This window comes from Salvelinus fontinalis, chromosome 2 (genome assembly GCF_029448725.1).
Source record: "Salvelinus fontinalis isolate EN_2023a chromosome 2, ASM2944872v1, whole genome shotgun sequence".
NCBI lineage: Eukaryota > Metazoa > Chordata > Actinopteri > Salmoniformes > Salmonidae > Salvelinus > Salvelinus fontinalis.
In genome coordinates, this window is record NC_074666.1 from 78,483,281 (window position 1) to 78,496,143 (window position 12,863).

The window sequence follows — 12,863 nt, forward strand, 5'->3', positions numbered from 1 at the left end:
GATACAGGCCATGGCAGATAGCCCTTCTAGCATGCCTTTCTCTGTCATCACAATGTGTGTGGGATATCTAAGAAGGGCGTGGTTAATAGAGAGTTGTGTGTGTGTGTATGTGTGTGTGTGTGTGTGTGTGTGTGTGTGTGTGTGTGTGTGTGTGTGTGTGTGTGTGTGTGTGTGTGTGTGTGTGTGTGTGTATGCGTGCGTGCGTGCGTGCTTGCGTGTATGATTGCTTTGCCTAAATGAGCCCAGATTGTAGATCAGAGGAAAATGTTATGTTTTCATAACCTCAATATTGTAAAAACTATCTTAATATTGACTTAAGAGGGCAGAGAGTACCATTGTGTGTGAATTAACTATACTGTAAAATCTATAAAGTATTATAACAGTCTATAAAGTATTATTAACCCTTATTAACTATTTACAGACCATTTTATAAATCCCTCATAAAGGCTTCTTTAAAATAAATGTCAACTCTTTTTTTTGTTTTTGTAACTCAAGAGAAATAAACAAATGTATATATTTTACATATTTTTCAATACAATTTAACGTTTTGTAACAATTTCTGTAGTATCATGTTATGAACCATAAATGTTAGTTAAGTTCGACTCATTTTTGATGATATATTGACTTGTTAGGAATGTCGGTCTACGTGAAGTCCACTGAGGTTTAAGAACGGTTAAATCAGCACACTGAACAAAAGATGAGATATAAATACATATTTTAAACTAACAGGTTAAACCCAGATTTTCACTCTTCATTCAATATGTGTGATTTCTGCTAAATGTCTTAAACCAAATGAGCTTACAAACATTGAGCCACGTATCATTAATATTTTATAAAATAAGATTACAAAACGTAGAAAAGCATTGTGACATGTACTGTATGGAGAACATTCCTTTTCAAGGATGTTACTAGCTGTTGTAAACTCTCAAAAGGCTTTATGTTACTTTGTTTGAGAAACAAACAATTGAGAAACAGTCTTTCTAAAGACACTGAGGGATCCAGCCACTGGAAATGTGGATGTAACCTCCGTGGCCTCTGCAGGCTTCTATAGCATGTTGCTGGGTCAGGGGTTTGAACAACGGAGCTAGGAATTCTTTAGGTTTGGTCAGGTATAAAAGAAAGGGTTAAACCAGGTAGGAATCAGTTCAGGAGCAGCAACCAGCAGCACAGTGAGCAAACATGTCCACCAGCATGAACATGGGCAGGGTAAGTTTAAAACCAAAATATATACTTACATTTTCATAGATTGTTATGCAAAAGACCTCTTGTGCTCTAGCACCACCAACTACAACATTACAGTTCTTTAAAGTTCCTACATTTCTCAAAAATGTTTGTTTCATAAAATATTTTAGTTCATAGAAATTATCCCTTTTTATTTTCAGATCGTCTTCTACGAGGACAGGAACTTCCAGGGTCGTTCCTATGAGTGCAGCAGTGACTGCGCTGACATGTCCTCCTACCTGAGCAGGTGCCACTCCTGTAGGGTTCAGAGCGGCTGCTTCATGGTCTACGACCGCAACAACTACATGGGAAACCAGTACTTCATGAGGAGGGGAGAGTACTCTGACTTCCAGAATATGATGGGAATGACTGATATCAGGTCCTGCCGCACGATCCCCATGGTAGGCCATATGATATTTAGTCTGCTGTTAACAGCCCCACTCCAAGTAGCTTTGTGATGTCCATAATCACACTAATCCTATTGATTCTGTGAGCTTTTTAACAGTCTGATGTACTCAGTAATTCATTCAACATATTCCTATTTCCTCCTAACAGCACAGAGGATCCTACAGAATGAGGATCTACGAGAGAGATAACTTCGGAGGTCAGATGCACGAGATGATGGACGACTGTGACTCCATCATGGACCGTTACCGTATGTCCGACTGCCAGTCCTGCAACGTGATGGATGGCCACTGGCTGATGTACGAGCAGCCCCACTTCAGAGGCAGGATGATTTACATGAGGCCCGGAGAGTACAGGAACTTCAGGGATATGGGCATGAGTGGCATGAGGTTCATGAGCATGAGGCGTATCACTGATATGTGCTAGATATGTTATGTTGACCAAATAAAAGTGATTGGTAATTAGTAACAATTGAGTGTGCTACATCATTTCAATATTTGGTGTTTTGTGTTTCCATCTGTAGGTATGATATAATTCAGAACTATTATATAATAGAACTGACACCTGACATTTGATAATTGATGTTAAGGGGGCATTCATCATCATCATTCAGACACTTCTATTTCCCAATAGTTATTTTCCTTTTTACCTGAAAGATATGCGTAACATTTAACTTCCACCCTATACCAGGGTATCCCAAACTCGGTACTGGGAACCACCTGGGTACACATTTTGGTTTTTGCATTACGTATTTACTGTCAAAAAGCATTGAAATGAATGTCCTTTAGATGATAAAGAGAGATTTTGATGTTAACACTAAAGCATTAGTCAACTTGTAGAGCTAACAAACTTAGCTAATCATATACGTTGTGCTACTCCACAAACACTACTCTAATTCATTGGCCAACATCGAGCCAGTGTACAATAAACGCTAATACAAATTGATACAATTTACGAAAGCTTTTCTCTCTACATCATTATACAACTCCAATTACAAAGGTGCCACGGTAATTGTTGATAAACAAAGTAAGAAAGTGTCAAGTAATTGCATATAAAAGTAAAGCCAATCATCAGTGAAAAATACAGTCAAATCAAGACAAAGTAAATAAATAAATGTAAATGAAGCAACAAAAGACTAATATAGAGACTTCAGTTTGATAAATGACCCTCCAGCTATATTATTGGTCCTGTGTGGTTCAGTTGGAAATAGTGTGGCGCTAGTTTGGTTTCCCTCAGGGATTACATATACTGAAGTGTATGCACTCACTGTAGCGTACATCACTTGGGATAAAAGTGTCTGCTAAAGGGCATTTTATTATTAATATTAAAATATGTAACATTAGCAATATTGGTGTGATTTCTATGACGCTCATGTTGTAAGTCATAGAACGATAATTGTTCATGGAGAACATTCCCCTCTGTATGTTTTCAACATAATCCTTATGACAGCCTTTGTTTGTGGTTGCACTACATGTTTCATATTTTAGATTTTCTGTTTACATTTCATGAAGACTTCCAAAAGCTCTCAGTGGCAATTTCATTGTTTTTGTGTTCACATACAAAACACAAGGACGTGCTCCATTAGTTGAAATCACCACCATGCAACTCATTGTGGGTCCAAGCAGCACTCATTGTGGGTCCAAAGTAGCAATATGATGATGTTTAATGGCCTTGCCTCATCAAACCATCATGGTCACCTAATAATCCCCAGTTTACAATTGGCTCATTCATCCCCATCCTCTCCCCTGTAACTATTCCCCAGGTCGTTGCTGCAAATGAGAACGTGTTCTCAGTCAACTTACCTGGTAAAATAACGGTAAAATAAAAAATAAAAAATTGGAAAACTGTGTACTTCTTCACAGTCCAAGTAAACAAAAAGCCTTAAATCAATTTAGCTCAAAATAGAGCTAATTTCAATCCACAAAAAAACTTGGTGTTAGGTAGATAACCTAAAAATTGGCGGATGACCTCGTGTCAACAGATATAATAGTTGGTACTTGATGCAAAGCAGAACATTTCTGCCCTATAAAAAGCTCCCACAGAGAATATGTGAAAGATACAGGCCATGGCAGATAGCCCTTCTAGCATGCCTTTCTCTGTCATCACAATGTGTGTGGGTTATCTAAGAAGGGCGTGGTTAATAGAGAGTTGTGTGTGTGTGTATGTATGTGTGTGTGTGTGTGTGTGTGTGTGTGTGTGTGTGTGTGTGTGTGTGTGTGTGTGTGTGTGTGTGTGTGTGTGTGTGTGTGTGTGTGTGTGTGTGTGTGTGTGTGTGTGTGTGTGTGTGTGTGTGTGGGGGATATCTAAGAAGGGAGCGGTTAATAGAGAGGTGGATTAGTAGAGAGGTGTGTGTGTGTATGTGTGTGATTGCTTTGCCTAAATAAACCCAGACTGTTTCATCACATTGTTTGCTGTAGATCAGGGGAAGATATTATGTTTTCATAACTTCAATATTGTAAAAACTATGCTAATATGGACTTTTGGGGGCAGAGAATAAAAAAGTTGGACTTAGAATTGTCACTCACGTTAAATATGAGTGAATTAACTATTTTACTATAAAGTCTATAAAGTATTACAACAGTCTATAAAGTATTATTAACTGTTATTAACTATTTACAGATCATTTTATAAACCTTTTATAAAGGCTCCTTTAAATAAGTGTTAACTCTTTTCTTTTTAGGTTTTGTAACTCAAGAGAAATTAACAAATTTATGGATTATTGATGTATTTGAAATATTTTTCAAACACAATTGAACGTTTTGAAACAATTTCTGTAGTATCGTGTTATGAACCATATATGTTAGTTAAGTAGCAACACATTTTTGATGATATATTGACTTGTTAGGAATGTCAGTCTACGTGAAGTCCACTGAGGTTTAAGAACGGTTAAATCAGCACAATGAACAAAAGAGGAGATATAAATACATATTTTAAACTAACAGGTTAAACCCAGATTTTCACTCTTCATTCAATATGTGTGATTTCTGCTGTCTTAAATCAAATGAGCTTACAATATAACATTGAGCCATGTATCACCAATATTTTATCAAATGTATCTTTCAAATAAGATTACAAAATGTAGGAAAGTATTGTGCAATGTACTGTATGGAGAACATTCAATTTCAAGGCTATTACTAGATGTTGTAAACTCTCAAAAGGCTTTATGTTACTTTGTTTGAGAAACAAACAATTGAGAAACAGTCTTTCTAAAGACACTGAGGGATCCAGTCACTGGAAATGTGGATGTAACCTCGGTGGCCTCTGCAGGCTTCTATAGCATGTTGCTGGGTCAGGGGTTTGAACAACGGAGCTAGGAATTCTTTAGGTTTGGTCAGGTATAAAAGAAAGGGTTAAACCAGGTAGGAATCAGTTCAGGAGCATAATTGATGTTAAGGGGGCATTCATCCTCATCATTCAGACACTTCTATTTCCCAATAGTTATTTTCCTTTTTACCTGAAAGATATGCGTAACATTTAACTTCCACCCTATACCAGGGTATCCCAAACTCGGTACTGGGACCCACCTGGGTACACGTTTTGGTTTTTGCATTACGTATTCACTGTCAAAAAGCATTGAAATGAATGTCCTTTAGATGATAAAGAGAGATTTTGATGTTAACACTAAAGCATTAGTCAACTTGTAGAGCTAACAAACTTAGCTAATCATTTACGTTGTGCTACTCCACAAACACTACTCTAATTCATTGGCCAACATCGAGCCAGTGTACAATAAATGCTAATACATATTGATACAATTTACGAAAGCTTTTCTCTCTACATCATTATACAACTCCAATTACAAAGGTGCCACGGTAATTGTTGATAAACAAAGTAAGAAAGTGTCAAGTAATTGCATATAAAAGTAAAGCCAATCATCAGTGAAAAATACAGTCAAATCAAGACAAAGTAAATAAATAAATGTAAATGAAGCAACAAAAGACTAATATAGAGACTTCAGTTTGATAAATGACCCTCCAGCTATATTATTGGTCCTGTGTGGTTCAGTTGGAAATAGTGTGGCGCTAGTTTGGTTTCCCTCAGGGATTACATATACTGAAGTGTATGCACTCACTGTAGCGTACATCACTTGGGATAAAAGTGTCTGCTAAAGGGCATTTTATTATTAATATTAAAATATGTAACATTAGCAATATTGGTGTGATTTCTATGACGCTCATGTTGTAAGTCATAGAACGATAATTGTTCATGGAGAACATTCCCCTCTGTATGTTTTCAACATAATCCTTATGACAGCCTTTGTTTGTGGTTGCACTACATGTTTCATATTTTAGATTTTCTGTTTACATTTCATGAAGACTTCCAAAAGCTCTCAGTGGCAATTTCATTGTTTTTGTGTTCACATACAAAACACAAGGACGTGCTCCATTAGTTGAAATCACCACCATGCAACTCATTGTGGGTCCAAGCAGCACTCATTGTGGGTCCAAAGCAGCAATATGCTGATGTTTAATGGCCTTGCCTCATTGGAAAACTGTGTACTTCTTCGCAGTCCAAGTAAACAAAAAGCCTTAAATCAATTTAGCTCAAAATAGAGCTAATTTCAATCCACAAAAAAACTTGGTGTTAGGTAGATAACCTAAAAATTGGCGGATGACCTCGTGTCAACAGATATAATAGTTGGTACTTGATGCAAAGCAGAACATTTCTGCCCTATAAAAAGCTCCCACAGAGAATATGTGAAAGATACAGGCCTTGGCAGATAGCCCTTCTAGCATGCCTTTCTCTGTCATCACAATGTGTGTGGGATATCTAAGAAGGGCGTGGTTAATAGAGAGTTGTGTGTGTGTGTGTGTGTGTGTGTGTGTGTGTGTGTGTGTGTGTGTGTGTGTGTGTGTGTGTGTGTGTGTGTGTGTGTGTGTGTGTGTGTGTGTGTGTGTGTGTGTGTGTGTGTGTGTGTGTGTGTGTGTGTGTGTGTGTGTGTGTGTGTGTGTGTGTGGGGGATATCTAAGAAGGGAGCGGTTAATAGAGAGGTGGATTAGTAGAGAGGTGTGTGTATGTATGTGTGTGATTGCTTTGCCTAAATAAACCCAGACTGTTTCATCACATTGTTTGCTGTATATCAGGGGAAGATATGATGTTTTCATAACTTCAATATTGTAAAAACTATCCTAATATGGACTTTTGGGGGCAGAGAATAAAAAAGTTGGACTTAGAATTGTCACTCACGTTAAATATGAGTGAATTAACTATTTTACTATAAAGTCTATAAAGTATTACAACAGTCTATAAAGTATTATTAACTGTTATTAACTATTTACAGATCATTTTATAAACCTTTTATAAAGGCTCCTTTAAATAAGTGTTAACTCTTTTCTTTTTAGGTTTTGTAACTCAAGAGAAATTAACAAATTTATGGATTATTGATGTATTTGAAATATTTTTCAAACACAATTGAACGTTTTGAAACAATTTCTGTAGTATCGTGTTATGAACCATATATGTTAGTTAAGTAGCAACTCATTTTTGATGATATATTGACTTGTTAGGAATGTCAGTCTACGTGAAGTCCACTGAGGTTTAAGAACGGTTAAATCAGCACACTGAACAAAAGATGAGATATAAATACATATTTTAAACTAACAGGTTAAACCCAGATTTTCACTCTTCATTCAATATGTGTGATTTCTGCTAAATGTCTTAAACCAAATGAGCTTACAATATAACATTGAGCCATGTATCACCAATATTTTATCAAATGTATCTTTCAAATAAGATTACAAAATGTAGGAAAGTATTGTGCAATGTACTGTATGGAGAACATTCAATTTCAAGGCTATTACTAGATGTTGTAAACTCTCAAAAGGCTTTATGTTACTTTGTTTGAGAAACAGACAATTGAGAAACAGTCTTTCTAAAGATACTGAGGGATCCAGTCACTGGAAATGTGGATGTAACCTCCGTGGCCTCTGCAGGCTTCTATAGCATGTTGCTGGGTCAGGGGGTTGAACAATGGAGCTAGGAATTCTTTAGGTTTGGTCAGGTATAAAAGAAAGGGTTAAACCAGGTAGGAATCAGTTCAGGAGCAGCAACCAGCAGCACAGTGAGCAAACATGTCCACCAGCATGAACATGGGCAGGGTAAGTTTAAAACCAAAATATATACTTACATTTTCATAGATTGTTATGCAAAAGACCTCTTGTGCTCTAGCACCACCAACTACAACATTACAGTTGAAGTGGGACTGAATATCATTGCAAATGTCTCAAACATGTTTGTTTCATAGAACATTTTAATTCATAGATATTATCCTTTTTAATTTTCAGGTCGTCTTCTACGAGGACAGGAACTTCCAGGGTCGTTCCTATGAGTGCAGCAGCGACTGCGCTGACATGTCCTCCTACCTGAGCAGGTGCCACTCCTGTAGGGTTCAGAGCGGCTGCTTCATGGTCTACGATCGCAACAACTACATGGGAAACCAGTACTTCATGAGGAGGGGAGAGTACTCTGACTTCCAGAATATGATGGGAATGACTGATATCAGGTCCTGCCGCACGATCCCCATGGTAGGCCATATGATATTTAGTCTGCTGTTAACAGCCCCGCTTGAAGTAGCTTTGTGATGTCCATAATCACACTAATCATATTGATTCTGTGACGCTTTTCAACAGTCTGATGTACTCAGTAATTCATTCAACATATTCCTATTTCCTCCTAACAGCACAGAGGATCCTACAGAATGAGGATCTACGAGAGAGATAACTTCGGAGGTCAGATGCACGAGATGATGGACGACTGTGACTCCATCATGGACCGTTACCGTATGTCCGACTGCCAGTCCTGCAACGTGATGGATGGCCACTGGCTGATGTACGAGCAGCCCCACTTCAGAGGCAGGATGATTTACATGAGGCCCGGAGAGTACAGGAACTTCAGGGATATGGGCATGAGTGGCATGAGGTTCATGAGCATGAGGCGTATCACTGATATGTGCTAGATATGTTATGTTGACCAAATAAAAGTGATTGGTAATTAGTAACAATTGAGTGTGCTACATCATTTCAATATTTGGTGTTTTGTGTTTCCATCTGTAGGTATGATATAATTCAGAACTATTATATAATAGAACTGACACCTGACATTTGATAATTGATGTTAAGGGGGCATTCATCATCATCATTCAGACACTTCTATTTCCCAATAGTTATTTTCCTTTTTACCTGAAAGATATGCGTAACATTTAACTTCCACCCTATACCAGGGTATCCCAAACTCGGTACTGGGACCCACCTGGGTACACGTTTTGGTTTTTGCATTACGTATTTACTGTCAAAAAGCATTGAAATGAATGTCCTTTAGATGATAAAGAGAGATTTTGATGTTAACACTAAAGCATTAGTCAACTTGTAGAGCTAACAAACTTAGCTAATCATATAAGTTGTGCTACTCCACAAACACTACTCTAATTCATTGGCCAACATCGAGCCAGTGTACAATAAACGCGAATACAAATTGATACAATTTACGAAAGCTTTTCTCTCTACATCATTATACAACTCCAATTACAAAGGTGCCACGGTAATTGTTGATAAACAAAGTAAGAAAGTGTCAAGTAATTGCATATAAAAGTAAAGCCAATCATCAGTGAAAAATACAGTCAAATCAAGACAAAGTAAATAAATAAATGTAAATGAAGCAACAAAAGACTAATATAGAGACTTCAGTTTGATAAATGACCCTCCAGCTATATTATTGGTCCTGTGTGGTTCAGTTGGAAATAGTGTGGCGCTAGTTTGGTTTCCCTCAGGGATTACATATACTGAAGTGTATGCACTCACTGTAGCGTACATCACTTGGGATAAAAGTGTCTGCTAAAGGGCATTTTATTATTAATATTAAAATATGTAACATTAGCAATATTGGTGTGATTTCTATGACGCTCATGTTGTAAGTCATAGAACGATAATTGTTCATGGAGAACATTCCCCTCTGTATGTTTTCAACATAATCCTTATGACAGCCTTTGTTTGTGGTTGCACTACATGTTTCATATTTTAGATTTTCTGTTTACATTTCATGAAGACTTCCAAAAGCTCTCAGTGGCAATTTCATTGTTTTTGTGTTCACATACAAAACACAAGGACGTGCTCCATTAGTTGAAATCACCACCATGCAACTCATTGTGGGTCCAAGCAGCACTCATTGTGGGTCCAAAGCAGCAATATGCTGATGTTTAATGGCCTTGCCTCATTGGAAAACTGTGTACTTCTTCGCAGTCCAAGTAAACAAAAAGCCTTAAATCAATTTAGCTCAAAATAGAGCTAATTTCAATCCACAAAAAAACTTGGTGTTAGGTAGATAACCTAAAAATTGGCGGATGACCTCGTGTCAACAGATATAATAGTTGGTACTTGATGCAAAGCAGAACATTTCTGCCCTATAAAAAGCTCCCACAGAGAATATGTGAAAGATACAGGCCATGGCAGATAGCCCTTCTAGCATGCCTTTCTCTGTCATCACAATGTGTGTGGGATATCTAAGAAGGGCGTGGTTAATAGAGAGTTGTGTGTGTGTGTATGTGTGTGTGTGTGTGTGTGTGTGTGTGTGTGTGTGTGTGTGTGTGTGTGTGTGTGTGTGTGTGTGTGTGTGTGTGTGTGTGTGTGTGTGTGTGATATCTAAGAAGGGAGCGATTAATAGAGAGGTGGATTAGTAGAGAGGTGTGTGTATGTATGTGTGTGATTGCTTTGCCTAAATAAACCCAGACTGTTTCATCACATTGTTTGCTGTAGATCAGGGGAAGATATTATGTTTTCATAACTTCAATATTGTAAAAACTATCCTAATATGGACTTTTGGGGGCAGAGAATAAAAAAGTTGGACTTAGAATTGTCACTCACGTTAAATATGAGTGAATTAACTATTTTACTATAAAGTCTATAAAGTATTACAACAGTCTATAAAGTATTATTAACTGTTATTAACTATTTACAGATCATTTTATAAACCTTTTATAAAGGCTCCTTTAAATAAGTGTTAACTCTTTTCTTTTTAGGTTTTGTAACTCAAGAGAAATTAACAAATTTATGGATTATTGATGTATTTGAAATATTTTTCAAACACAATTGAACGTTTTGAAACAATTTCTGTAGTATCGTGTTATGAACCATATATGTTAGTTAAGTAGCAACTCATTTTTGATGATATATTGACTTGTTAGGAATGTCAGTCTACGTGAAGTCCACTGAGGTTTAAGAACGGTTAAATCAGCACACTGAACAAAAGATGAGATATAAATACATATTTTAAACTAACAGGTTAAACCCAGATTTTCACTCTTCATTCAATATGTGTGATTTCTGCTAAATGTCTTAAACCAAATGAGCTTACAATATAACATTGAGCCATGTATCACCAATATTTTATCAAATGTATCTTTCAAATAAGATTACAAAATGTAGGAAAGTATTGTGCAATGTACTGTATGGAGAACATTCAATTTCAAGGCTATTACTAGATGTTGTAAACTCTCAAAAGGCTTTATGTTACTTTGTTTGAGAAACAGACAATTGAGAAACAGTCTTTCTAAAGATACTGAGGGATCCAGTCACTGGAAATGTGGATGTAACCTCCGTGGCCTCTGCAGGCTTCTATAGCATGTTGCTGGGTCAGGGGGTTGAACAATGGAGCTAGGAATTCTTTAGGTTTGGTCAGGTATAAAAGAAAGGGTTAAACCAGGTAGGAATCAGTTCAGGAGCAGCAACCAGCAGCACAGTGAGCAAACATGTCCACCAGCATGAACATGGGCAGGGTAAGTTTAAAACCAAAATATATACTTACATTTTCATAGATTGTTATGCAAAAGACCTCTTGTGCTCTAGCACCACCAACTACAACATTACAGTTGAAGTGGGACTGAATATCATTGCAAATGTCTCAAACATGTTTGTTTCATAGAACATTTTAATTCATAGATATTATCCTTTTTAATTTTCAGGTCGTCTTCTACGAGGACAGGAACTTCCAGGGTCGTTCCTATGAGTGCAGCAGCGACTGCGCTGACATGTCCTCCTACCTGAGCAGGTGCCACTCCTGTAGGGTTCAGAGCGGCTGCTTCATGGTCTACGATCGCAACAACTACATGGGAAACCAGTACTTCATGAGGAGGGGAGAGTACTCTGACTTCCAGAATATGATGGGAATGACTGATATCAGGTCCTGCCGCACGATCCCCATGGTAGGCCATATGATATTTAGTCTGCTGTTAACAGCCCCGCTTGAAGTAGCTTTGTGATGTCCATAATCACACTAATCATATTGATTCTGTGACGCTTTTCAACAGTCTGATGTACTCAGTAATTCATTCAACATATTCCTATTTCCTCCTAACAGCACAGAGGATCCTACAGAATGAGGATCTACGAGAGAGATAACTTCGGAGGTCAGATGCACGAGATGATGGACGACTGTGACTCCATCATGGACCGTTACCGTATGTCCGACTGCCAGTCCTGCAACGTGATGGATGGCCACTGGCTGATGTACGAGCAGCCCCACTTCAGAGGCAGGATGATTTACATGAGGCCCGGAGAGTACAGGAACTTCAGGGATATGGGCATGAGTGGCATGAGGTTCATGAGCATGAGGCGTATCACTGATATGTGCTAGATATGTTATGTTGACCAAATAAAAGTGATTGGTAATTCGTAAAAATTGAGTGTGCTACATCATTTCAATATTTGTTGTTTTGTGTTTCCATCTGTAGGTATGATATAACATAGCCCAATTATATATACTACAGGTCAAAAGGTTTAGAACACCTACTCATTCAAGGATTTTTCTTATTTTTACTATTTTCTACATTGTAGAATAATAGTGAAGACATCAAAACTATGAAATTGTCACGGCCGTCAAAGGAACAGGACCAAGGTGCGGCGGGGTCAGCGTACATTTTCTTTTATTTAGGTGAATACGCCAACAAAACAATAAACACTACAAAACAAACCGTGAAGCTTAAGGCTATGTGCCACAAACAAAGTCAACTTCCCACAAAGACAGGTGGAAAAAAGGGCTACCTAAGTTTGGTTCTCAATCAGAGACAACGATAGACAGCTGCCTCTGATTGAGAACCACACCCGGCCAAACACAAAGAAATAGAAAACATAGAAATAAAGAAACTAGAATGCCCACCCTAGCCTAACAAAGATAGTGAATAAAAGCCTCTCTCTGGCCAGGGCGTGACAGTACCCCCCCCCCCCCCCCCCCCAACGGTGCGGACTCCG

The 12,863-nt window shown here is 37.8% G+C and overlaps 3 protein-coding genes across 3 annotated transcripts; all 3 read left to right on the forward strand.

The window, feature by feature from the left end:
• Positions 1 to 1,148: 1,148 nt before the first annotated feature.
• On the forward strand, positions 1,149 to 2,097 carry LOC129827618 (gamma-crystallin M3-like). The gene is made up of 3 exons (XM_055888626.1): positions 1,149 to 1,206; positions 1,383 to 1,622; positions 1,777 to 2,097. The coding sequence occupies exons 1-3, from the start codon at positions 1,180 to 1,182 to the stop codon at positions 2,050 to 2,052; spliced, it is 543 nt and encodes a 180-aa protein (XP_055744601.1). The 5' UTR covers positions 1,149 to 1,179; the 3' UTR covers positions 2,053 to 2,097.
• Positions 2,098 to 7,660: 5,563 nt separating this feature from the next.
• LOC129827629 (gamma-crystallin M3-like) lies at positions 7,661 to 8,626 on the forward strand. The gene is made up of 3 exons (XM_055888651.1): positions 7,661 to 7,724; positions 7,911 to 8,150; positions 8,306 to 8,626. The coding sequence occupies exons 1-3, from the start codon at positions 7,698 to 7,700 to the stop codon at positions 8,579 to 8,581; spliced, it is 543 nt and encodes a 180-aa protein (XP_055744626.1). The 5' UTR covers positions 7,661 to 7,697; the 3' UTR covers positions 8,582 to 8,626.
• A 2,702-nt stretch (positions 8,627 to 11,328) lies between these two features.
• Positions 11,329 to 12,294, forward strand: LOC129827625 (gamma-crystallin M3-like). The gene is made up of 3 exons (XM_055888638.1): positions 11,329 to 11,392; positions 11,579 to 11,818; positions 11,974 to 12,294. The coding sequence occupies exons 1-3, from the start codon at positions 11,366 to 11,368 to the stop codon at positions 12,247 to 12,249; spliced, it is 543 nt and encodes a 180-aa protein (XP_055744613.1). The 5' UTR covers positions 11,329 to 11,365; the 3' UTR covers positions 12,250 to 12,294.
• Positions 12,295 to 12,863: the final 569 nt, after the last annotated feature.

Bases quoted from the DNA above. Each gene is read 5' to 3' on its own strand.
- LOC129827618 (XM_055888626.1), top strand. From the start codon at position 1,180: ATGTCCACCAGCATGAACATGGGCAGG. The intron at 1,207-1,382 runs GTAAGTTTAAAA...TTTTATTTTCAG, and splicing joins CCAGCATGAACATGGGCAGG to ATCGTCTTCTACGAGGACAG. The intron at 1,623-1,776 runs GTAGGCCATATG...TCCTCCTAACAG, and splicing joins CCTGCCGCACGATCCCCATG to CACAGAGGATCCTACAGAAT.
- LOC129827629 (XM_055888651.1), top strand. From the start codon at position 7,698: ATGTCCACCAGCATGAACATGGGCAGG. The intron at 7,725-7,910 runs GTAAGTTTAAAA...TTTAATTTTCAG, and splicing joins CCAGCATGAACATGGGCAGG to GTCGTCTTCTACGAGGACAG. The intron at 8,151-8,305 runs GTAGGCCATATG...TCCTCCTAACAG, and splicing joins CCTGCCGCACGATCCCCATG to CACAGAGGATCCTACAGAAT.
- LOC129827625 (XM_055888638.1), top strand. From the start codon at position 11,366: ATGTCCACCAGCATGAACATGGGCAGG. The intron at 11,393-11,578 runs GTAAGTTTAAAA...TTTAATTTTCAG, and splicing joins CCAGCATGAACATGGGCAGG to GTCGTCTTCTACGAGGACAG. The intron at 11,819-11,973 runs GTAGGCCATATG...TCCTCCTAACAG, and splicing joins CCTGCCGCACGATCCCCATG to CACAGAGGATCCTACAGAAT.